The 27,519-nt window shown below is 42.1% G+C and overlaps 1 protein-coding gene across 1 annotated transcript in view; it reads left to right on the top strand.

Annotated features, from left to right (window-relative positions):
* The window catches only part of LOC148511927 (inter-alpha-trypsin inhibitor heavy chain H3-like), a 233,322-nt gene that overhangs the window by 165,264 nt on the left and 40,539 nt on the right, over positions 1 to 27,519 (top strand). Inside the window, exons 12-14 of the mRNA XM_088482493.1 lie at positions 1,803 to 1,988; positions 7,351 to 7,490; positions 23,129 to 23,289. Of these exons, the coding sequence (XP_088338619.1) occupies positions 1,803 to 1,988; positions 7,351 to 7,490; positions 23,129 to 23,289 (487 nt within the window). The remainder of the gene's footprint in view (positions 1 to 1,802; positions 1,989 to 7,350; positions 7,491 to 23,128; positions 23,290 to 27,519) is intronic.

The raw sequence follows: 27,519 nt of genomic DNA, 5'->3' as shown, positions 1-27,519 counted from the left end.
GTAAAGTTGGCGTGTCTGAGGAGCGTGTCATAAAATTGATTTATAGCCACATGTAAATGAGCCCCAAAGCAGTTAGTATTGTGACAAGGATCACATAGACCGGGTAAAATCCATCAGTAGCTTTATTGCTCACCACAGGCAGGTATACAGGATATGGCAGTTTCACAGACAAGATGTTACACGGTCTTCCAAACAGCAATACTTTCTAGGGTGGACTTGCAGGTCCAGGATCCCCAACACTAGTCACCCCCGGGCCTATAAACTGAGCAACTATCTCACCGTCAGGCTCAGTTTCCCCAGTGTCTCTGCAGTTCTTAAACCAGCCTCACGCAGATGTCTGTAATCAGCTGCCTTCTAGATTCTGATTGAGGCAACACCTGAACTGGACATTACACATCCCTAATGCCTTTGCTCTGCCAAACCTGGGAGATATGGATATTCCACATTTACCTCATGTGGAATTATGCTGACCCTGTAACAGTACAATCTTCTCGTTGATGAATACACACTGAAACTTTTCAGAAAATGTATGTAGCCATAGGGATCATTGTGCCTAATACCCAATGCAGGGAAGTGATACTAATGATCCCATTTGATTCTATATATCTCTGTATTTCCAACTATATAACAGCTACATAATGGGAGTAAGGCACAATCAGGGAGATTGCTAGTCTCTTCAGGGAGACTGCTACTATTTCAGGGAGTCTCATCAGGGAGAGTTGGCAAGTATGGTACAAAGCGCTTTATGTACCAGTGGGTATTTGCTCTTCCTAAATGATCTCCAGTATCTCAGTAGTTTGTCCACTATTTGTTAGGGAAAGGGCTGAATATACATAATTGTACTTAATGTATTATATAGGTGCAGGGGCGTATCTACCCATTGGCCAGGATGGCACTCGCCAGGGGCGCCCACCAAAGGGGGGGCACCGCCCGGCAGTGCCACCAGCAGCCAAGGGGTGGACAAGTCCCCCGGCCAGAGCGGTCTGCCCTACACCGATTACAAACACACAGCCACCGGCGGCGGCTGTGTGTTTGTAATAGCAGCCAGCTAATGAGAGTCAGACAGACTCTCATTTGCTGCTGCGTCGTCCGCGGAGGGAGCCGGCTGGAGCTCAATAATGAGCTCCGTGTGCCGGCTCCCCCCACAGCATGTGATGGGAGGGACGTCATGACATATGACGTTTCTCCCATGCAGGAGAAGAGCGGGCGGGACTCTGACTGGACAGCGGCGGTCGCGTACGGAGCGGGGATCAGGTAAGTTATATATTTTTTTCTTTGTGTGTGTGTGTAGGGGGGGCACTGAAATAGGGGGTGGCTGCTACTGGGTGCAATTTATGGGGGAGTGCCCACTACTGGGGGCTCTGTATAGGGGTGGCCACTACTGGGGGCACTCTATAGGGGTGGCCACTACTGGGGGCACTGAAATAGGGGGTGGCCGCTATTGGGGGCACTTTATGGGGGGTGCCTGCTACTGGGGGCTCTGTATAGTGGAGGCCACTATTGGGGACAATTTAGGGGGGTGGCCACTACTGGGGGCAATTTAGGGGGATTGCTATTACTGGGGGCACTGTATAGGGGGGACTACAACTGGGGTCTACTACTGGGGGCACTGTATAGGGGGGACTACTGGGGGCAATGCAGCATAGGGGGATTGCTACAGGAGGGTTACTACTGGGGCCACTGCATGGGGGGGCGCCAGTCCATTATATTGCCAGGGGCACTTGGATCCCTAGATACACCCCTGTATAGGTGCCATCAATCAACCAAAATAAATATATATTTTTGTTTTGTTCTAACCTTAGGGGTTTTATAGGGAAGTTGCAAACCCAACATTGCTGGACATTGAGATGCAGTATTCTGAGAATTCCGTAGCTGACCTCACGCAGAACAGCTTCAGGCATTACTTTGAGGGTGATGAAATCGTGGTTGCCGGACGATTAACCGATAACAACTTGAACTCATTTATTGTAGATGTACAGGCAGAAGGGGTAAGTACATATTATGAGCTATATTTGATAGAACATGTTTTCCTGTCTTTATGTAACTAAATACACAATACAACTAGGCTTACCATACTATCCCTTTAAACCGGGACACTCATGAATTACACAGGTCCTATGGGTGGCCGACTTCAAGCCTACATTTCACCTGGTTTTAATCAGCCACAGAACCTGTGTAATTCATGAGTGTCCCAGTTTAAATGGACAGTATGGTAAGGCTAAATACTGCACAACAAAATAGATATTGCACATATTCATTTCTCCCCTTGATTATTTTAATTATTTATACCAGTAGTTCTCAACCTCAACCCTCAAGTTTTCCAACAGGTCATGTATTCAGGATTTCTGTCTGTGGAAGCAGATGGGATAATTACTGACCCAGCAAACTAGTTTAACTCATCTGTGCATGATTGTTGGTGCTACTTGAAGACAGAAATTGAGAACCCCTGATTTATACTATACAGAAATACTAAAAAAAAGATAAACGTCATTCAAAATTATACAATACAGACTCGATTCTCTGGTGGCTTGGGTATACAAAAAAAAAACCTCTGCTCTTGTAAGTTAGTTTGGAGTTCCATCCCCGTTTTTTGTTGCTAGTGTACAATGAACACCACAGTTTTGTTGGCTAGTTTAAAATATAGAAGCTGTCTTGGTGGCTTGTCTATAATACAGAACAGGTTTGTAGGTGGCCAGGATACATTACATACCCCAATCTAAGGTGGCCAGGGTACAATTAATGTGCCCTTCCATATGGTTATTGTAGAAAATAGACTCTTATTGTGGTAGCTACTTCAATTCAGAAAGCCTTCCTTGTCCCTAGTAGTAATGCTGGTCTGCTTCCTGGTGTAGAGGAAATTTGTCCTAGTGTTAAATATTCCATTTGGCAGGAACTTAACTTTTCTATGTAACTTATTGCGTAGGCACGGGCGTATCTATAAATGGGTGCACAAGGGCCCCATGGCACCCATTCACAATACTTACCTCTCCGTCGGCGCCACAGATATCACCGGCAACAAGTGCCGTATTTCCAGAGATCTGCACCACAGATTTAATTAAAACATGGCGCAGGCGCCATCTTCCAGAATATTTACACATGAACAGTAAATTCTGTAATACCCCTTTTCCACCTAAATTCCGGGTCTGACCCGGAGTTGGAACAGAGTTCCTATCCAGATCAGACCCGGAATTTTGCCGGCGACGACTCGGGATATACCCGAGTCGGCGCCGCTCAAACTGGAGTCGGGTCTGCATAGACCCGGCTTTCCCGGCATGAAAGTGGACGCTTGGAGATGATGTCATCTCCAAGCGCCACTGAAGCTGGACCAATTGGCCGGCTTGCAGCGCACTCCAGGTCATTGTGACTCGGAGTGCGCTGTTCTCATAGCAGGGTCTCACGGGCTAGGCCCGTGTTAAACCCTGCTGTGTACCTGGGTTGGATTGCCGGGTCACTCAACCCGGCGATCTAACCCTCTCCCCTTTTACACCAGGGAGCTGCCCGAGTTAACCCTGCAATAACCCGGGTTTTAGCTCCGGTGTAAAAGGGGTATTACAGAGTCTACAGAAGACTACATCCGTTCCTATTAGTAGGTATATTCTATTTAGTATATTTATCCATCTCAGAGCATATTCTACCTTTCTTTTTAATTCCCTAGTATAAAGTTAGCATTTACTACAGTGGCGCCAAACCTTTGGGTTCAACATCCAGCATCACTTCTGTGGGTAACATCACTGTGTATTAGGCAATGCTAATATAGCTTGTATCCCATGGTCTGCAATGTTTTGTACTATAAGGGGTATATTTACTAAAGTGCTGGTATAAAGTGGAGATGTTGCCCATTGCAACCAATCAGATTCTAGCTATTATCATCTAGAGGTGCTAGAATGTTAAGTAGAATCTGATTGTTTGATATGGGCAACATCTCCACTTCTAAAAACCCGAACTTTAGTAAATATTCCCCTCAGTCTTTTGCATTTATTAATTTGTTTGTACTGTTTCTGCTCATGTACTTTATAAGGCACTAGAAAACCTTGTGGCACTATATAAATAAAGGATACTACTGGAGATGTGCGCCCACCCCCGTGTTTTGGTCTTGGTTTTGGATCTAGATCTCCCCTGGTTTTGGATCTGAATCTGGTTTTGGATTTTTTTCCTTGGTGTTTTGTTTTTAGGTTTTGGATCTATATTTTTTCCAAAAAATGATATAAACAGCTAAAACCATATAATTTTGTTCCTCTAGTATTATTAACCTTAATAACAATAATTTCAGACATTTCTAGGCATTTTTACCCACCTCACAGCTCACAATATTGATTTCACTATTTTTCACCAATACAGGCCAAAGGCTGCAGCGAGCTGGCTGGCTAAAGTAAGCAACAGGGCAGCAGCACAAATGCACGGCAGTTTAAAAAAATATAGGACATCTATGAAACATTGCCACACAGCAGTGGCAGACAGATGGCAGTTTAATAAACTATAATAATGTCAGTCGGCAATGCCCCAAATTGTGCCAAATGTAAAGGAAAGAGGTGCAAGATGGAATTGTTCCTCCCACCTACTCTTATGTGGGATATTAAAAAGGACATGCACAGTTTAACAAACCAAGCACTTTATCCACTAGGACTGACACTTTCGTGGTTGAACTCCTTGGTTTGTTTGGGCCCCCACAAAACATTTTTTGGAAGGACTACCTTCAATTATTAAGGAGGGTGTTGGTGGTGGAGATTGCATGTGCTGGTCCAAACTGCTGGTAGCTGATACTGGACTGCTTGTTATTAACTTACAAATTATAATTCTTTTAACCAAATTGAATGAACTTGCTGCAAATGACGTAACAGGGAGGAGGTGCCTAGATGGTTAACTTCCCTTCCTCTGCTAACTTTGGCTTTACAAATGGAACAGATGCCTTCACAACTGTTGTCAGAATTTAGATTAAAATAATTCCACACTCAAGACGTTGCTTTTTTGGCTTTCTTTTTATCATTAGCAAGAACTGGTGGCTGATTATTTCACCATCTAATACTAGCACAGCCGTCATGGTGTTAGTGATCCGCTGTGAAACTGGGTGACAGCTGTTATACTTACTTTCTCTATCAAAGGACTGTTTAATAATCAATTGGTTTTTTTAATTACTTCCGATCACGAATGAGGATGTTGATGATGATGCAGGTGTTGGTGTTGGAGATTGAAGGTGCTTGGATCCCAAAGAGAGGGAGCAGGTAGGTGACATTGGACTTGTTACGTTTTGAGTTTTGAAACTTGGCGACATACACTTTGATATTTGATGAATGCTCTCCAAGTGACGTAACAAGGAGGAGGTTCTTAGGTGTTTTAGGTCCCTCCCTCTACTTACTCTTGTATTGCAATGGTTACATATAGCTTGACAACTGTTGTCCAGATTGGGGTGGAAGTAATTCCACACGTGAGAAGTGGATTTTTTTGTCTTTTGCACCGGCATGACAACAATGGGCTTTGGCTTTTTCAATCCATGGGCAATAGCTGTTGCCTTACTTACAAAAAGGACATCCTCATCATCCTTAGCACCTTCAACTACCAAAATATCCTCCTCCTCCATGTGCAATTCCACAGAAGCATCCTCACTGACTACGTCTGCAAGATGTTGACTGCCCTTCCCCACATTTACAGAGGTCACACAAATGTTGGAACTTGGAGGATCCTCCAGTACACTAGTATTTAGGTCTGGCTCACACATGGCAACCGAGGACACACTTGCACTCTCCTCGGGGATTTGTGATTTCGATTTCTCAGGGCACACAGTTGTTTTTTCCGAAGGCCTATCAGAATCAGAACCAGCAGTCTTAATAAAGAAAGGCCAAGGCCTTATCCTTTCCTTGCCAATTCATGTAGTGAATGGCATATTGCCAAATTTTTGTTTATCTAAAGGCAAATTTCCTTAAAATTTTTTTTTCTTAACTTCAGTAAAAGTAGCTTTACCATATCGATGGCATGACTTAAGCCCTAGGGCATGGGGCTTCATAGAGGACGAGGAAGTTGATGTCCTTGCACTGCTGGCGGCAGCTACAACATGTGGTTCCTGGCCTTGCTCTCCTGTCATGTGACAGCCCTCCATAATTTCTGCGGTCTTGAATTAGTGTCACAAGCACCAATAGTTTAGCCAAAGTGTGGTTACAAAATTCACACACCTGCAGTTCTGCGCACACAGAAAAAAAATTACAAAAAAATACACTGTTTTTTTTTTTTGCTGGTCGACAACTTGGGCTCAGAGCACAGATTGATGATGACTGGAGTCAGACAGCACTAGGTTACGTTGCCGACTTGCTAGATCTTGTGCAGCTAGGCCTAACACGCACAGATACACAAACAATTATTTGAAAAAAAAGACAATATGTTTTTATTTTTTTTCCAGCTCCAGAACTTTGGCCCAGAGCACAGATTGATGACAACTGGAGTCGGGCAGCACTAGGTTGCATTGCCGACTTGCTAGATCTTGTGCGGTTAAGCCTAACACGCACACAGACAAATATATATTACACAAAAAATATATATTTTTATTTTTTGGGGGATCCAGAACTTGGGCCCAGATGGACACAGCAGACAGCATAGCAGACAGCACCAGCCCAGATGGACACAGTAGACAGAACAGCACCTCTCCCCAGCCCTACACTACCCACCCTCCCTGTTCAGTCTCCACAGCTGGAGTGAAATGGAGACCGCCGCGTCCTCTATATATAGAGACGAAAGCTCCAGAGCGGCGAGATTTCGTCTCTATGGTTTTGCCTCGATTTGAGAGATCCGAGCAAGGCGGGAACATCTGAGCCGGTTTGGATCCGACTCGCATCTACAAAATTCGGGTGGGTTCGGATCTCTGAAAACCGAACTCGCTCATCTCTAGATACTATTACTTCTACTTGTTTTGTATGCATCTATTGATATGTCCAACTCAACATACACTCAAAAGTGTATCTTTTTCTTGATCAGCTTGGGTTGCAAATACATTCAACTCTAAATGAGGTTCTATGACCATACAATGCCAGTAAATTGCAGATGTGTACAGTTTAATACACAGGGATATGACACTTCCTTGAGTCTTTGCTGTATTGATAGTTAAAGTTTCATACTAAGATTACTGTGATTTAATGAGTAGGGTCATCAGATTATCCTCAAAAGGGAAGTGCGTATACTTTCAGAGTGTCATGTTTTCCATGCACAGTGAGGCACACAGTATAAGCGGGAGCATCTGTATGTACACACTGTAGGTTTACATGTAAGTGTGAGGACTAGTAGTTACACTACATCATTAAAATGCAGAATTTTTCACTCCACTGGCCTTCATGTATATATTCCATACTAATTATTTTGTTTGAATAGGCTGATAAATCCCTAAAATATACTGTAAATGTTCAGCTGCAAGAAAAGGACGATGTACGGAAACAGCAGGAATACATCTTTGGTGACTTCACAGAGAGACTCTGGGCTTATCTCACTATACAGCAGTTGCTGGAGAAACGGTATGTACTAATTAATATACATAGCATTGAGTGTGAGGCAGATTAAGATGGCAGTCGGGTCTATGGGCCTCATTCAGACGCGGTAGGAGGATGCAAGCGGTCGCTCAGAAACTGGGCGGCCGCTTGCATCCTGACCGCCCACCTCTGTTTCGGTCGTTAGGCTGTGGGTTTACACAGCCCGCCTTCCAAACGGGGCGAGCTGTCAATCAACCTCGACAGCTCGCCCCCTTTGGAAAGAGACCCGCTACGACCGGCGCTGTCGGTCGTAGCGGGTCTCACGCATGCGCACGAGGGAGCCGGCTCCCTCGTGCGCATGCGCACTGGCCAAACATCGAGGCGGCCGTGCGGTCGTAGACCGTACGGCCGCCTCTGAATTAAGCCCTATATGCTTCCGTATTCACATAAACAGAAAAAATAAATACATTTAGCCTTATACAGAGTTGCACACATCTTGCAGTGTGCCTGCTCTCTGTCTGTATGCTTGGCCTGATACTAACCATCATCGCGAATGCGCTCTTGCACCAGCCATATACAGTACTAGGTGTAATCTATATTCCAGCCGTCCATGAACTCATGAGAAAGTGTAGAAGCAAGTGAACTGCATCACCAGTACATGTGTGCACTCAGGAGCTCATTCAGACCCGCTCGCACCCAGCGTATGCATATCCAGCGCACTCCTAGCAAGGCATCAACGGCAAACAGCAAGGCATTAGCATGCCCACTATGCCTTGGTGTGCGATCACTTTGTGTATGCAGACGCCCAACTGCCTGTCTTAAGACGCTCACTTGCGCAAGTCATCTCCAGGAAGTGTATGTAACCACCGATACATCGAGGACCATCGGATGCGATCGCAGTGCTTGAGGTTAACAATACCCTGCCGCAAGCACTGCGATCACTTCAGAGTGAAATACAACCAGATGACGTGTACTATGACGCTGCCTGTTAATTATGCACGCCTCTGAAACAGCGTTAAGACTCTCAGACACGCCTGCATTCGCACCTCCACTCCCCCTTTTCTAGTGGGCTGCCCCTGTTACCACCCACAAACGGCTTGACCTGTGACTCATTCAGCTGGGCTGTCTATGCTGGGCGAGCGAACGCTTCCCGATCTTTCACAGTAATTTGCGCACGCGCATTGCGATGCATACGCATGCTCACAATGCGAACCATCGGCAGCTACGAGCAAACGCTTCTTAGCGTCCGAGTCTGAATCAGCTCCTCAGTTCCAGAGCATGCACAGTTTGAAAATACACAAGATAAGCTCAATAAATCCAGCGTCAGCCCCATTGTGTTCACGTTCAAATTTACTTGCTGGATTTCTGTTAGGTCATTTAAATTAATACTACTCCTATGGGCTCTCATTAACTTACCACTCTGGCAATCTGTGAAAGCTGTTATCATGCACAGGAAAATATTCTATGAAAAAATATATATGAGTCACAATTAATGAAAAAAAAAAAAACTTGTGAGTAATATAAGTATAGGCACAGTTGGTGGTGCTCCCCTGGGTTGACAGTAGCAGTATAGTCAAATACTCAAAAAGTATTTAATATAAAAAACAAGCGCTAGAAATAAAATAAATAAATAAGGTAAATGATGCAAACAATATTGTGAAGAGAGAGTAATTTAAAAATAGAAACAAACAAAGACAATCAAATACTTGTTTATATTGGGAGTAGGTGGAGAGCAATGTTAAAGTCCGCTTGCAGAAGGAAATGCACAAAGTTCCATGAGGCTGGGTTAATAATGAGGCTATTTCTCACCCTATTATTCCCTAGCTCTAGGAGCTGTGGTCCTCTTGTAGATCGGAGATTCACCATCGGTCAGCCGCATGTGAAGATGATTGCAGCACCCGGAAGTGATGTCAGACACCCATACCATGCTTGGCAACTACGGACGGCTTGTAGTGTGATTTTTCTCTTCCTCTCTCCCTTGTGTTTCCAACACATTTCATGCCTCTGCAGGTGCTTTGTCAAGGATAAGGGGGTGTTTCCTATGGAGGTCCTTATATAAGGATAACTCTATTAGGATAGATTTAAAAACCGGAAGTTCCGGTCGGATGTGACATACAAAAAGGCAGTATGCAATTGGTAATAAATGAATGGATTCTATTTTTATAAAAAAATAAAAAAAAATCTCTCTCTTCTGTAAAAATGTAAATAAATAAATCAGTAAATTACGTGAAGGAGGGAATAAGGTAGGGGAAATTTATAAGATATTGGGAACACCAGTAATGATATAATTTATAAGAAGGCTTTCAGCTCTATATCAATGTTCAATCTGCTTGGTCCCAAGGTTTGTAATTGGTATATCCACTTGGTTTCATGTTGTTTTAATTTCTTATAAAGCAATACGAAAAGAACAAGATATTCCTTATTGGGGCACACATGAACCAATAATGACTACTATAATATGAGTCAAACAGTGGAGAAAGTGACAAAAATATTAAAATCTAACTTTTATTAATATACCAAAAATAAAAAGTTGTCCGCGAAATATAACAATATGAGTTACTATAAGGATCAAGAACATGATCCAAAAAATTGTACAAATAAAAGAAATTGAACCACTATGTTTCTCCTGTGTAATTATTTATGGAATGTATAATGATATTCCATTAATGATGGTACATATATTTAACGGGTGTCTGTAGAGCTAAGGACAAATCAAATTAATAACATCAAATAATTATAAGATGAAAATAGGGGATCTTATCTCTTAGTCATCACTCCCATCTTGTATATCTAAATAAAGATTGCATAATATACCACTCAGAAGTTAAAATATATTGATCTAAATGGGTGCCATATACCTTAACCACTTGCCTGGCACGGTCGTATCAGATACGACCATGCAAGATTGGGTTTACCTGACATGGTCGTAACTGATACGACCAGTCAGAAATGCCCACTGGATGGCTGCAGGTAGCTAATCTTCTCATAGCTGCCTATATCAGAGGGACCTCCTCCATGGAGGATCGTCTCTTTAAAGGGATTGTTGTCCATATCTTTTGTTCATCCCACCATGCCACAAATAAGTTGGCATAGCTGGGGGCAAAGGATGTCCCCATTGCTGTCCCTTTGATTTGCAGGAAGACGTCCCACTGAACCAAAAATGAAGTCAGTGCCATCCATAATAAAGTTGATTTGAGAGTTTGGTATCTCTGATTGGGTGGAAAGAAAATGTTGATTTGTTTGACATCCTGCTTCATGATGTATTACCGTATAAAGTGTTTTACTATCACTTGTGCACAAAATATAATTTTTTTTTCCCATTGGATATCTTCAAATTTTTAAGAAAATGCTGATGGTATCTTTCAGAAAGCTCTTTTGTTTTTCTACAAGACTTTGTAAGAAAAAATCCAGGTATCTTGATAGGTTTGATGTTAACAAACCAATTCCTGAAATTATTAGTCTTCCAGGGGGTTTTCTTCTGTTCATATGTACTTATCGGTAAGTGGTACCGGGTGGAAATTCTTGGATGTTCCTCATGAATGTATTCACATTCTTTTTGTGAGATTATTCCCATTTGTAAACCCTTTCTAATTGTTGAATTAGTATCCTCTGGAATTCTTGAGTTGGGTATTTAGTAAATTTTTCGTATGTTTCCTTATCCAAAAGTAAACGTAGGGCTTCTTGTTCATAATCTGTTTTATCCATCACTACCACCCCTCCAGCTTTATCAGCAGCCTTGATGATTATTGTTGTTTCACTTTTTAAGTCTTTAAGGCTTTTTTTTTCCTCCTGAGTAAGTTATGCTTGGTTTTCATTTCTGGGAGTTTTGCAATATCATCTTCGACTAATTGCTGAAACGTTGAAATATGAGGGCCTTTGATGTGTGCAGGGTAAAAGAATGACTGTGGTTTGTATTCAGTGGAATGGTAATCAGAAACATTTGTGGTGGTTTGTTCTTTCGGCTTTGTTTTTGCAAACAAATTCTTAATACATACCTTTCTAATAAACTTCTGAGTGTCTAATAATAAATCGAATTTGTTGATGTTTGATTGAGGTGCAAATTTTAGACCTTTTCCCAGTACGTCAAATTCTGTTTTCATTGGCCAAACCAAAAGAAAAATAATGATTAGAATTTCAGAACATCTTTATAATATCAAAAAAGCCCTAACTACCCACAGCCTATCTGCACATTTTTTGAAGTATCACAATAGTGACCCAAAAGGTTTGAAATTCATTGGCCTCCAATGAATACAATCACATTGGAGAGGAGAAGACCTGATTAAGAAATTAAAATAACATGAAACCAAGTGGATATACCAATTACAAACCTTGGAACCACACATCTTGAATATTGATATAGAGCTGAAAGCTTTCTTATACATTATATCATTACTGGTGTTACTCCCAATATCTTATAAAGTTCCCCTACCTTTTTCCCTCCTTCACATAATTTACTGATTTATTTATATTTATTTATTTATTTTTATTTATACCGAAGAGAGAGATTTTTTTAATTTTTTTTAATAAAAATAGAATCCATTCATTTATTACCATGTGCATACTGCCTTTTTGTATGTCACATCTGGCCAGAACTTCTGGTTTTTAGACCTATCCTAATAAAGTTATCCTAATATAAGGACCTCCATAGGAAACACCCCCTTATCCTTGACAAAGCGCCTGCAGTGGCGTGAAATACGTTGGAAATACAAGGGAGAGAGGAAGAGAAGCATCACACTACAAGCCGTCCGTAGTTGCCAAGCACCGTCTGGGCATCTGACGTCACTTCCGGGTGCCGTGATCATCTTCACATGCGGCTGACCGAGGGTGAATCTCCGATCTACAAGAGGACCACAGCTCCTAGAGGTAGGGAATAATAGGGTGAAAATAGCCTCATTATTAACCCAGCCACATCAAACTTTGTGCATTTCCTTCTGCAAGCGGACTTTAATATCGCTCTCCACCTACTCCCAATCATTTCCCTAAAAGGGCTATAAACAAGTCTGTGTTTATTTTTATATTACTCTCTCTTCACAATATTGTTTGCATTATTTATCATATTTATTTATTTTATTTCTAGCGCTCGTTTTTTATATTAAAGCCATTTCTTGTTTAATTGAGCTGCTTTCCATAATCAATACAGATATTGCATTGAGTATTCTGCGCTAACTCAAAAAGTATTATTGCGAAAGGGGAGCAATAATACCAAAAATCAAGAACCCTTTGTGGGGGCACAACTTCAGAATATGAATGAAAAATATAAATTTTAATATATCTCCATTAAAAATCGGAAAGAGTTCACGTAGTAGATATTTTTCACTAAAGAAACTACACCAAGCAAAATGTTATATATATATATATATATATATATATATATATAAAATAAATATATACACATAAACATTCTTGGCAAAGAAAAAAATTATATATTCCAAACACAATGGGAATGCACCAACAATGTTTATAAATACTAGTTGATGTCCCTTAATGGGCAACTGGTTATAGTTATGTCAGAAACCCGGCTGGGTGAAAATCTTAAATGGAATAATCTTTTGTTGTTCTTTCACAATCCATCATGGTCAATCAAGTGAAAGAAAATGGCAGGGGAGATTTCTCTATTGTCTGTTGATTTAATCATGAAATTTATACCGTAAGCTCCAAAAGCTGCAAACATATACATCAGAAACAAATGTAGATAATCAGTAATCACCAAATCTCACACAAACTAGATCGGTAAAGAAGCACTTTTACATGGAAAGTGGTAGATATATAGCATCATGTGATACTGTATATCTAGATCGTCTGTCTAGATTGTTTTATATAGGCAAAAATCGGATAGCATTAGAAAATTAAGATAGATCGTATGGCTACAAAATTACACATAGTTCACAATGCATCAGGTTTGATTAACTATTGAGTTTCATAAATAAATAGCAAATGTAGGTGTAAACCACCATAAAAGAAAAAAAATGATCAAAATCCTAAAGTTGCAAGGATGCAGTCTTCTGCAGGGGCTCCAGGCTTTCACCCAAAGGGACTTCTGTGTGGCAGCCAAGCCTATTCCTCAGAGATGCTGGCAATAGATCAGGGAGCTAGAAAGAGCAAGACAGAGATCATGATCATGCGGATATCCTGGTAGAACCTTTTTTAGCAGTATATCCGCATTATCATGAACATTATCTTGCTCTTTCTAGCTCCCTGTTCCATTGCTAGCATCTCTGAGGAATGGCAGGTGAAAGGCTTGGCTGCCACACAGAAGTCCCTTTGGGTGAAAGCCTGGAGACCCTGCAGAAGACTGCATCAAGCAACTGGACCAACATTCCACAGTCTGACCAAGCAGTAACTGGCTGGAAGCCAGCAGGACATAGTAATATCTTCAACAACAGGGTTTTTTACATTGTAGATAGAAAGTTTAGATTCTGCACTACAAAATGAAAGAACACCAACAAAAATACAGTAGCAGCAATGAAAAATAGTAACACTAACAAAGTACTCATTGACTGCTACAATGTTCCCATTAAAACATATGCATTAAAAATCTCCAGACAGTCACTGCAAATATGAGGTTCTCTCGCACATTCGCTCTATTTACTGAATCCTCCACATAACATAAGACTGTAATGAATGTTAAGTAGTTTATTAGCACAATATATAGGTCATCAGGCTCAGTGATGTAAATAAACCAGTGGTGTAACTAGGGCAGGGCTGCCGGGGCTCGTGCCCTGGGCGCCGTGGGCAGGCGCCACGGTTCAGACCAGTCCTAGTTAGTCAGTGTAGTGCAGACCGCAGTGAGTGAGGTCGCACTACACTTTTACACAAACATTGCTGCCAGCGCTGGTGGCGATGTGTGTGTTTCAGCAGCTAATGAGAGTCAGACAGACTCTCTTTGGCTGCTGCGCCCACTGCCAGAGCTGGGTTGGAGCTCACTCTTGAGCTCTGTCTTTGGCTCCTGCAGTGGGTGATGGGAGAGACATCATGATGTCTCTCCCATAAGACCAAGTGGGAGGATGGAGACAGAGGAGCAGACTGCTGCGGGCGTGGCAGGATTGGAGATTTAGGTAAGTCTGTAAGTGTAAGTGTGTGTATGTCTATGTGTGATCACTACTGGGGGCCTACATAAGGGGAACCACTACTGGGGGGGGCACTAATGGAGGCCTGCATAAGGGGGATCACCTCTGGGGGCACTGGGCACTAATGGGGGCCTGCAGAAGGAGGGCCACTTCTGAAGGGGGGCACTGTGCAAGGCGCACTAATGGGGGCCTGCATAAGGGGGATCACTACTGGGGGCACTGGGCACTAATGGGGGACCACTACTGGGGTGGCACTGTGTAAGGGGCACTAATGGGGGCTTGCATAAGGGGGACCACTACTGGGGGCACTGTATAAGGGGCACTACAGGAGGGTTGCATAAGGGGGACCAATACTGGGGTACTGTATAAGGGGCACTAATGGGGGCCTGCATAAGGGGGACCACTAGTGGGGGGGCACTGTGTAAGGGGCACTTATGGAGGCCTGCATAAGGGGGATCACTACTGGGGGCACTGGACACTAATGGGGGCCTGCATAAGGGAGACCACTACTGAGGGGGAGCACTGTGTAAGGTGCACTAATGGGGGCCTGCATAAAGGGGACCACTACTGGGTTGGCACTGTCAGGGGCACTAATGGGGGCTTGCATAATGGGGACCAATACTGGGGTACTATATAAGGGGCAATAATGGGGGCCTGCATAAGGGGGACCACTACTGCGGGCATTGCATACTGGGGGTACTGTATAAGGGGCACTACTGGGGGCCTGCATAAGGGGGACCACTTTTGGGGGCACTGCATAGGGGGACTGTATAAGGGGCACTGCATTAAGGTGCATATGGAATGGAAAGGAATGTTCCCAGATTGCCGAGAAAGGTGTGTGTCATGTTGACACACCCCATTTTTCGGTGCGCACACATGGGGGGCTCCTTTTTTCAACTTGCCCTGGGCTCCAAATACCCTAGTTATGCCACTGAAATAAACCAGTATTGTTACCGCCGGATCCAAGTTGTTAATATGCCCAAAAGAACAATGGCTCTAAGGGCAGGAGAGAGTACTTGTGGCTGTATGTAATGGTCCACACTCCTCAAACACTGGAGCCACAAGTCACGGCAGCTGCACATTAAACCACAGAGACCAGACAGTAGTCCCAGCAGAGATGTTCACATGGGCAGTGCGCAGTCTTCCAATGAGCGCACCAACATGGCACAGCAAATGCTCGCTATTAGTGATCCAAATGAACAGCCAGTGACAGTCAGCAGGAGGACTTTGGCATTGCCAGCGATCCAAAGAAACAGTCAATGATAAGCAGTCAGTGAGGAGACCTGACACATTTCTCCCCTGTGACAGGGTTTTTTTTCAAAAGGAAGTGGTAAATCGAGTCTATAGGATAGCCTCATATACCACTCTAAACCAATCAGACATGTCCAATTAAAAATAACACAGCTGTTGTATACTTAAACATAGATCACTAAATTTAGATAATAGCTCAATAGGATACCATAAAAAACAACCATATATTATATCAGTCAAAATGTTGCAGAGAGATAATTATTGCAAATAATAAATAATAAAGGAAATATACATGTCTGAATCATTTTAATGATCCCTTAAGTATAATACATAATCATGCATGATCCATATATGAACATTGAGCAGTAAATACTAAATACATAGGAAATAAAGATCAAATGAGAATAAAATATAATATATCAAAATAAATGAAAATAAAAATAAAGATAAGAAAATAAAAAAGAGAGTGGTCAAAAAGAGAAAAAAGGGGATTATGTTAATTGTTAATGGTCCTAAAAGTGATATAAAATACCTTAAGATACCATGAACACATTACCACCCCTCAAAAAAATAATTAAAGAGAAATAAAAGAGAAATAATAAAAAATTCTATATACCCATTGGAGTCAAACGAGGATGTCTGGATTTGGATGACTTCAGATAACCTTTTAAAGTTACCTTTATGTGTACATCAGCAACGTATGCCTTGTGATTAAGGGTACGCCCAAAAACCTTGTACCTCTATACCGATTGGAGAGCCTTGCTTATCAGAGAGCGATGTTCTTCCTTAATAAAGATACTTTGATGTATATGTATTCACTAATTTTCCTGTGAGTAACGGTACACAGGTTAATTTCAAACATCCACATTTACGAGTGAATAGCTAATTCCAGTTGTTTAACGAGCCCTTTATATTTACATACAGTGTATGTATGTACATATATATATTTATATATATATATATATATATCTTGCTACATTAATGTGTAAGTAAGGTGCGTCAGTATTACATTCGCTTTCTTGAGGTGATGGGCTAGGATATTGCAACACCTTTCTCATTCAGTGTGGAGCACAACGGGTTGTGATTCAACTGACACTGGACCAGACGATCTACAGTACACCATTGTGTTTTTTTCTCCTTTTATTACATAAACTGAGAAAACGTGAATAGGAGAGAAGCACAGACACCACCCGCCATCAATATTTACTGTAACATATTATGTATTGACTTCCTTATATGTATTGTTCGATACAGTGTGAGAAGCGCCAGTATGGTGACATTATTCCATTTTGAGAAGCAGCAATTTATTCAATATCTATTCCCTGTTCTTCACTGGTTAAAATAATAAAAATGTAATCGCTTAAGGTAGTTGTCTAGCTGCAGCATACCGTACCAAAAATGAAAACTATAAAAGCCTAACCTCATGGGGCAAAGACAGGGCTGTAACAATCCATCACAGAACCCCACAATTTGGGTGAACCTGAACCCCACAATTTGGGTGAACCTGAAGATGCTGATCTATGCACATGTGCAAGACGCCGGGAAAATAGCAGCGGGGGCCATATTCATGGCGATTAATGCAGTGCTACTACAGTCGAAGCGGGACTTCTGAGAAGTAAGTATTAAAAATATGGGTGCATGGGGTGCGGTGTGGGCCCCCGTCTGGATCCAGGGGCCCGTGTGCACCCCACACTCTGCAGCCATTATAGATACGCCCCTGTCCCCTCACCTGCTGTTGCCAATAGACACTGCACCCACTACAATAGTCAGGAGCATATTTGTAATAGATGTAGGGTGTGCAGCATAGGCAAATGCAAGGGGGGTTCCGGTTCCCTGGAAACCCCCCTCCCCACCCACACCATGAATGCTATAACATTATATAATTCAATTTTACTATGAAATAATTAACACAACCAGTAATGATTACACCTATGCGCCAACTAGGAGATCTGGAAAATGTGTTTGGGGTGCACTACTATAAACCATCTATAGGGATAATTATTAATACTGTATAACATACACTATCCTGTGCACAAGGAAACAAATGTGTAAATATATGTCCAGGGCAGTGCTACGATTTTCTGCCACTTCCCCAAACTCCCAGATTTGCTTCAAAGCTCTGGAATGATGCCCACATATCAAATACAAACATTGAGCTCAGGCTGGATTGCCCTACTGCCACATCTAATGGGTTAATTATGTTTGCTGGCCCTGTATATGTCGAAATTATGACATACACTGAACTTTGTATGACACATATTATAGCTGTTTAAGTGTTAATGATGCCCTCTTCATGGGATGGCCAAACTCGCTCTTAAATCAACCATTTGGAAAAAACCCTCTGTGCACGCTGGCACCTGAATCAAGGGGGCCCACACCGCTTACTCTGCAACCGTTGATTAAACTTACCTTTCTACCATCCTCTGCAGAAATCACCAGGAAAATGGCGCATATGCCAGAGTCTTTAAAGCATGTGTCGACACATAGGTCCCCTTCTCTGAAAAAAATGTCTATGACAATGGTAGGATCAAGCTTTACTAAAAAAGAATTCCAAGATAAAGAGATATCTCTAAAGGTGAATGCACATGATGCAATGTTGTATCTGATATCAGGCAATTGAACTTATTTCTGAGGATGTGTAGGATGTAATTGCTGTAGAAGCCAAATAGTCATCCTGTTAAATTCATTAAAATCATTTGCCGCCATGGTGTAAAATATAAGAGCAGATTTAGAGTTGGACACTAAAGCAATTCTGTGACAATTGACCAATGTTTTTAGATCTCTGCATGCGCATGTGCAGATCTGGTCCTGAATTGTTGGACGCAGTGTGCTGGTTGATTAACAGTCTGATTGACAGGATTGACAATCCTCCATAGTCCAATTGGATGATATTCCTGTCAATCAATTGTTGCCTGTCAAAATCAATTAAATTACCTGCTATTTCAGCAAACACGCCTGTCTAAAGCTAGTAAATTTTTTGGGTGGGTTTGATGGTGGTTGTATGATGGTTTTCAAAACCCCTGCTTAATAAATCCGGGGTTTCTATTCAATTCTGTATGTGGTCTAAAACATTGTGCTTTGATATTCTATTCTCTTCTATTCTATTCTGAAGTGTGCTTTGATGGCAGTTATGCGGTGGTTTTGGCCTTATTAAATCTGCAGATAGCAAAACTGCAGCCAACCCACTGGGGTTTAGAATCCACCACTTAGTAAACTTTACCCCAAGTCTCCTTTAGCCACAACGCCATGTACATTTCTTCAGCTAGCTCACCATTTAAGAAAGCGGAATCCAAGTCTAGTTGAGACAGCAGTAAATCAAACATGGTAGAAATGACCATGCAGAATATACTATATCTTGCAACAGGTAAGACGATCTCCCTGTAATCAACACCTGTTTTTGGGTGTAACCTTTGGCAACAAGTCAGGCTTTGTCACGAACAAGACTTCCATCTGTGTTTAATTTCTTACAGAAGACCCACTTGTTTTTTACTGTTTTGTGGTTACTCGCCTATCCACAATAGTCCATGTGCCATTGTTGTCAAAAGCTGTTATCTCTGTGGTTTCAATATCTGACACTCTTCCAGCTGTTGGTATGTTCAGCATCACAAGTTTTTGTTGCGTCGTAATACTCATTTTGTCTTTTATTGAAGCTGCTTCATGAAACACTACGTCCCTTGACTTCAGAAGCTTTTGATTGTAAATATCCCACAATTTGCTTTGTTGACAATATCCAAGAATAATACATGAGATGGATTTGAGATCTAGTTTGCATCTTTTCTCCTAGTGATATGGGGATATGTGCTGAATCCAAACACACAAATATAACTGACACTTGGCCTTTTACTAGACCATGCCTACAATGGTGTTTTGTCTTTGACTGCCACTGTAGGTGCTTGATTCTTGCGATATACCACAGTTTGGACTGCTTCTGCCCAGAATCCCTTGTCAAGACCTGCCCCACTCAACATAGTCTATGCTCTTTCAATGATTGTTCTGTTTGTCCTTTCACTCACACTTTTTGTTCAGGTATTTAGGCAATTGTTAGTTGATGTTGTATGCTGCTCCTTTTGAGAAAGACAGCAAGAGCTCGGTTTTTATATTTTGCAAGTTGTCGCAGTCTAGTTATCCAAGTCTCTTTTGCCATAGTTCCCATGACTGCTTTGAATATGAAACCGTCATTGCACAACACTCCTCAGTGTCTAGGATATACAGTTGTTGGCACCTCTTTTGAAGCACAAACACACTGGCCCTGATGCAGAGCCGGACGCTCTGACAGAGCGCTCGCTCTGAATCAGGGCCGTCCCTACTTCTTTTTGGAGTGGCCTCCTGGCCGCTCGCATAGCTGTAGTGATGTCAGTGGGGCCGGCCCCAGACGGTAGGCGTTCCCATGGGAACGCCTCTGTCTGGGAAGCCATGCCCCCGGCACACTCACCAAAGGGGGCGTGCTGTCAATCACCATCGACAGCATGCTCCCTTTGCTGCGAGACCCATAATGACGGCTTGGCCATCATTATTCGGGTCTCGCGCATGCACACGACGGAGCCGGCTCCCTCGTGCACATGCACACTTGGGCACCATCGACCCGCTTGCGAGTGCTCAGTGCTCACGAGTGGGTCTGAATCAGGCCCACTATCTCTTTGTGAATTGGACTTTGTATTGCTTCTTCTCAAGTACACTGATGCCAATCAGATTGGTTTCTAGATTTGGTACAAACAACACATCTTCTATGTCTGTGACAACTGTTCAGGACTTTATCTCCTATTCCTCTGATATTTACTGGCTCAAATGACTTTAGTGACTTGAACCAACTCTATTTACAGCAAAAGTGTCTTGTGGCACCTAAATCCATGTACCAGCAATCTTTGCGGTGACTATCTTCAATGCTGACTCATTCTTTCCATCAAGCTTGCATGAAAAAATACCACTTGGTTCACTTTCTCTATATTCTGAAGCCTAATGTCCCAACTTGTGACACTTGAAGCACTTGTACTTTGCTTTTTAAACTTTTCACCCTTTGAAAGCAGAATAGAATTTATCAGCAGTCTTAACAGATACACACTAGAAAATGCACACTTGAAACTTAACAGATACACACTTGAAAATGCAGTAGCCTGGCTTGTTCAATCTCTGTTGATAGCTTAGTGATGCATGACTCCAAAGCCACTATTAGAAAATCATACTCTCGCGTAAGGTTTTGCAGCATCCCAATTGGAACCGCCTTGTTGTCTACTTGGACACCTACTGATTTAATATTGAAACCCTACAGATGATACATATGCAGATTTTGTAGACGGAAAGCCTGGTGATGTTGATCAATTTTAAATCGAACTAAATTGACCTTTAGTAAATTTACTGCATAATCTTCAAACTATATATCAATCTTAATGAAGAATAATCTGCATTTCTATAAACATTTTTCATTAACCATTGTACCAAATTTATTTAAGTTGTAGGTTAGGCACTTTGTATTTAAAGTTTAAATATACAATGTGGGAATTTTTTTTAGCAACTTGTGCTTACTATTACCGGGGAATATAAAAGGTTGCGAGTTTGTGTAAATCAAGATTTTCAGTTGAGTTTGTAGTTGCCATATATAATAGAATGTGAGTACAAACTAACTCCCAGAATCTTGACCCCACCATTTTCAGCGTCACACATTCCCACCCTTCAGATGTTTCTAATGTTAAACATATAAGTCACCAGATGTAATAGTGTGTGAGTTGTAAACTAGCTTGAATTGCACCAGAATAACTTGTTGAATAATAGACAGCCAAGAGGGCAGCAGATAACTGCTAATGCAGCTATCTTGGTGTGCTGCATATAATTAAATACAGTTATAAATTAATAATTACGTGAAAAAAAAGTATAGGGTCCCCCTGTCTACACTTAGACCTAGCCCTAGAGCTTGTGCCAAGGATGATATAGGAAAAAAAAGTGGGGGTGAGAGTGCACTGGGTCCCCCCAATTTTTCCTTTACCAGCTCTAGGTTTGACCAGTTAGGGAAAGTGGAACCATAGATGGGAGACATGTGGTGTGGGGGCCCACACCATGATTCCATGAGCACTAGATCAGTTGGCACTAGGGCTGGTTACCCCAGGGGAGTGGGGCTCACAAAACATGCCCCTCCTAATGAGTCCAACTAACCCTAATGCTAATAACACTAGGACTCTTCTCTGTTCCCCTGATGCTGGTGGGTGCAGAGGTAATGGCTAATGTAATAAATTATATTTTATTTTACAGGTGAACTACCGGGCCCAGAAAGCCTGCCAGTGCATAATAGCACTTGAAAAACAACAAGTGCCAGTATGCCCAGGTATCAAGGGCCTGCTGGCACCTGTAGTCTACCTGTAAAAGATGATGTGTACACACACCAGAGAAAGAATATTTTATTAAATAAACCCTCCCCTGCACACCCTTTTTTACCCATTTAAATAAATTGGCTAAATAAATGTGACGATGACGCAAGTTGTCCCTTTTGGGCACCGCCCGATAATGAGGGTGTTTGTGAAAAATAATTATATAAATAGGGTAATATGATATAAATTTGTATAATTATACTTACACAATATATTCACTTAGATCAACTTCCAATTTTAAGCCTGGCCTACATTTAAGCTAAAAATTAGTATGCTATATAATGGTAGGGAGACCTTTATAATTGAGAACAAATATAGTAATAATAACTGTCCTGCTTGCAAGCTTACAATTTTATTGGAAAATGGAGTTTAATATTTGAGGTTAATTGTCAGATAGTATATAGTGTTACACAAAAGTTGGAAAATGCTTAGTGGGGCTATATGATCCAGACATACAGCAATGTTGGTTTTGGGTTCAGAAAGGTTTTGAAAACTGGAGCATAATAAAGTTTTGAGTGAACAGTTTAAACAGGTGGTAATAAGGTAGAAGAGTCTGGGGAGGTTAATAACTCGAAAGCTTGCCTAAAGAGATGAATTTTCAGGGAATGCTTCAAGGCTTGGCAGCTTGAAGAAAGCTTTGTTGTATGAGGTAGAAAAGGCTACAGTCTGGGTGCAGCCCCCAAAAAACTTTTGTAATTTAGAATAGAAGCAGGTAATAAATATGGTTAAAATATGTAGATTTTAGCCACAAGGGTGGGGTTGATTTGGGAGTTATAAAACAATTACATAAACACAGAGGATACAAATTGGTGCACAATTAAACTTTATATAAGAATTTAAATCATATTAAAATTGTATTAAAAGGTTTCACCTCTTTTTTGAAAGAGGTGAACGTGAATGCTTATCTTTGATAAGCTATGATATTCTTTTTGTATAGTATCAGAATGCAATAATTGGATGGGATTATATTTGTTCAATGTGCTTCTAACATTATTTTGTTTAATCCCAGAATTTATACTGATCCATCAAAAATAGCCAACCTGACAGCACAGGCCCTTGACCTTTCCTTGAAGTTTAACTTTGTGACACCTCTAACATCAATGATAGTCACAAAACCAGAAGAGAACGAGAAGGGAACAGAAACATTAATCGCTGATAAATTTGTGGAAGGTAGGAAAATTTATTATGAATGTAGCAAAAGGAAAATGCAACAAATAGATGCTTAAAAAATAGTTTATTCTTCTTTTAAATAACTAATATCTTGGCATCTCTGTAAATGCAGTGCAATAAGTAATATACTGTATATCATATACATGTTGAGTCTCCCATATCCAAATACTCCGAAATACTAATTTTTTTTTAGCATGACTGAGATAGTGAAACCTTTTTGATGGTTCAATGTACACAAACTTTGTTTAAGGCACAAAAGTATTAAAAATTTAAGTTTAAAATTACCTTCACACTTTGTGTACTTTATAAGGTGTATATGAAACATAAATATAAATTAATTTCATGTATATAAATATACACAAGCTTTGTTTGAGCCACAAAATTATTGAAAATATTGTATAAAATTACATGTAGGCTGTGTGTATACGGTGTATATAAAACATAAATGCATTCTGTGTTTAGATTTGGGTCCCATTCCCAAGATATTTCATTATGGCATGCAAATATTCAAAAAATACGGAATATTCCAATATCCTAAATACCCCTGGTCCCAAGCATTTTGTATATGGGAGAATCAACCTGTATGTGTAGTTTGTTGAAAGTGGTGGGAATTAGTTTATTTTTTTTTTCTGTAGTCAGTAAAGGAAGACAACCATCTATAATAATTTCTTCATACCCAAGAGCTGTAGCCAATAGGACACCTTTTTATTTATTTATTTATTCATTTATTTATTGTTACTTATATAATGCCAGAGAATAGTTGTCATTCACATCAGTCCATGTCCCAGTGGAGCTTACAATCGAAATTCCCTACATTTACACACACACACACACACACGGGAGGAAAATGGAGTACCCAGAGGAATATGGGAAGAACATACTATAGAGACCGGACCTTGGTGGGAATCAAAACCAAGACCTTAGTGCTGTGAGGCAGCAAGCTAATCTGTCTACTGACGTGTGTGTGTTGCATACAGCTATTGGTCTCACTATCTGAGACACCTATTTGGGTTGGTAAGACCCTGTTTCATGTTGCTTTACAGCTACTGGACACTCCTTATCTTTATAGAAGATGTACACTGATTAACGTACATTCACACTCCAACTCATAAGCGTGAAAAAAAATTTCATCAAACAGGGGCGGGACCTCGCTGACTTGAAAGCACCCCTATTTCATGCGCACGCTATGAGTCCCAATCCGGCAATCTAAAATGTTGAGAGATATGATTTCACAACATTAGTAAAATGGCTCCTTAGTAGCATAAGGCTGTACACCCAAGTACTTTTCTAAAGGTCTCAGAATTTCTAATAGCTGTATTAATTTACATTACTTAAAATACACTTGTTTACCTAATGAACCCTGAAGTGATGATATCAGAACTCCTCGTTGTTTATGCAGATTTTATGTACAGGAGTTTACACAGATATTGTCAGGATCCGGCCTGGGATCGGCCTTAACTCACCGCTGGACTGGTGTCTTTAGGCTCTGCGGCGTTCAGACGTCAGTGGCAGTGGTTGGTTATGGCTGAGGCTTCTCTCCGGGGTCCGGTAGGACTGTCTTGCGTGCGTCCTGGCTCCTGTGTTAGCAGGCATGGGCGTAGCCATGTTGTTTCATCTCACCTGACCAGTTTCCTCCAATGGCAGTCCTGCTTGTGTCCCAGCTGATCTCAGGATCCAATGACCAGCTGCCTAGGGGTATTTAGGTCCGACTCCTGCAGCAGGAAGTATGTGCAGTCATGCTCAACATCGCTGCATGACTGCACGTACTGTGATCATTCCCTGTGACAACCGTTTCCTGTTACAAGTGGCCGTATTGCTTCCCTCAGTGTTCCTGGTTTCCTGTGTGTCTTCAAGCTTTACTCAGTGTATTCAGTCCCTGTGTTGCGTTCCAGTTCCTGGCTTCCTTTGTGCCTTCAGTCGCATCTCTGTGTATTCTGTCCCCGTGTCCTGTACTAGTCTATCCAGTGTGTCTCAGTCGCTCCCCTGTGTATCCTTTCCAGTCCCCTGCTGGTGCGTCCGGAGTTCACCTTTGTGTACTAAATATGCACAATAGTGTACAAAGTACGCACCATTGTGTACTTATACACACCTCTGTGTGCATTCTCTCATCATCTGCTGGTGCGTCTGGAGCCACACCTTTGTGTACTAAATACGCACCATAGTGTACAAAGTACGCACCATTGTGTACTTTGTCCCTGTACTTCAGTACGAGTTCATCCCGTATCTCAAGTCGCACTTTTGTGTACTAAATACACAACATAGTGTACAAAGTACACACCACTGTGTACTTTGTCCCTGTACTTCAGTACGAGTTCATCCCATGTCTCAAGTCGCACCTTTGTGTACTAAATACACACCATAGTGTACAAATTACGCACCATCGTGTACTTTATCCCTGAGCTTCAGTACGAGTTCATCCCAAGTGTCTGAAGTCGTACCTCTGAGTATCCAGTCTCCAACTTCAATACACGTTTCCCTGAGTGTCTCCAGCTGCACCTCCGATACGCCCCCAAGTGACATCCTTGTATACTTTGTTCCTGCGTTCTGTACAAGTTCCATCTATATGGTGAAAAAAGTGGAAGCACCCATGGTTCTGGCCATCCGCCATTGGAGAATTCAGTATTCCTTGGTCCAGATGAGGGAGAGAGGTCCACCAAAAATGCCAACTACCGCTACCCCATCCCCCTCTGCCCCTCCGCTTTGCTTTTACTTCTGTGATTGGTGATCCAGTGACCTCCTCTGTGACTCCAGTCAGCTAATCGCCAGGCTCCTGCTCTGTGACGCTGGTTTTCTGATGTGTGCTGTACACTGAGATGCCAGTTTATAGCACACATCAGATGACCGGGGTCATGGAGCAGGAGCCTGATGATCAGCTGACTGGAGTCACTGAGGAACTCACCGGATCACTGATCACTGTTCCATAGGTGCAGGTAAGTGTTTTTTTTCTATTTTAAATAGTTTTTTTTTTACTGTGATCAGCTTGATGTCTGCAAATATGATCATTAATAAATTGGCCCCTTAGGCTGGGTACACACTAAGTGATCCATTGCATGATATAGCGTTCCGACAAGGATCAGAATGATATATTGTATGGATTGCATAGTGTGTACCCCCACATTTCCGCAGGTCGTTCATCGCATCATCCCATCTCCTTTACTGAACAGCAGATGGGGTGATGCAATGAACGATGCTATGCTGGTAAATGCAGCATGGCATGACCTATCGCGCTGTCCTCCATTGCATCGTGCATATTGTACCGACAGCGTGATGTATTGTTCTATCGCATCATCCCGTCACTGAGTACACACATTGTGTAGTGTGTACCCAGCTTTAGACACTAAGCTTTGCCAGGATCAAACATTCTGGATTGATTATGCTGTCTGAATGTTGCAGCTGGCAACTCCATGGTCCTTGAGGCTACATGTCTAACAGCATCGGCTGACTGACATATTTGTATTGCAGCTGGGGACTCCATGGCCCTGGATGCTGCATGTCTAGTAGAATCAGCAGAGTGGTAAGCTAGCTTTGCATTGAGTGATACTCTCTCTCGTGTGGTTGTCTCTCTTGCTGAGCTGACAAGCGTGCTTGTACTTCCTCTGAAGTTTCCTCATGTCTTGTCACTCTTTTACTTCTAGCAGCTGAGGGGCTGCCACCCAGAATGTATTGTTTTTGGTTGCATGACGATTCTGAAACTTAGGGCCTGATTCAGACCCACTCGCGAGCGGCTGTCCGCTCACAAGTGGGTCGATGGTCTGCACTGAGCATGCGCACGATGGAGGGAGCTCCGTCGTGCGCATGCGCCAGACGCGATGAGCGAAGGACTTTCCTTCGCTCGTTGTGTCTGATCAAAGGGGGCGTGCTGTCGATGTTGATTGACAGCACGCCCCCTTTGGTGGGCGTGCCGGGGGCGTGCCTCCCTGACGGGGGCGTTCCCAAGGGAACGCCTACCGTCAGAAGCCGGCCCATTGACATCACTAGTGATGTCAGTGGGAGTGATTTTGGCTCTGATAGAGCCAAAATCACTCCGGGCCTTGCGGTTGAAAACCTCAACCGCAGGCTCCGGCTCGCAGTGGCGATGGTCGCGATGGTCAAGACCATCGCGGCCATCAAACTGCACGCTCGTATAGGCTGTGGGTGGTGACCCACAGCTATACGAGCATCCAGGAGGACGCTCCATAATTATGGAGGGCGGCCCTCATTCAGAGCGTGCGCTCTGCTCAGAGCGTACGG

Source organism: Taudactylus pleione, unplaced genomic scaffold (assembly GCF_031769625.1).
Source record: "Taudactylus pleione unplaced genomic scaffold, aTauple2 ptg000289l, whole genome shotgun sequence".
Lineage (NCBI taxonomy): Eukaryota > Metazoa > Chordata > Amphibia > Anura > Myobatrachidae > Taudactylus > Taudactylus pleione.
Note: the sequence above shows the minus strand (reverse complement) of the source record. Positions and strands in the feature narration are given on the sequence as shown.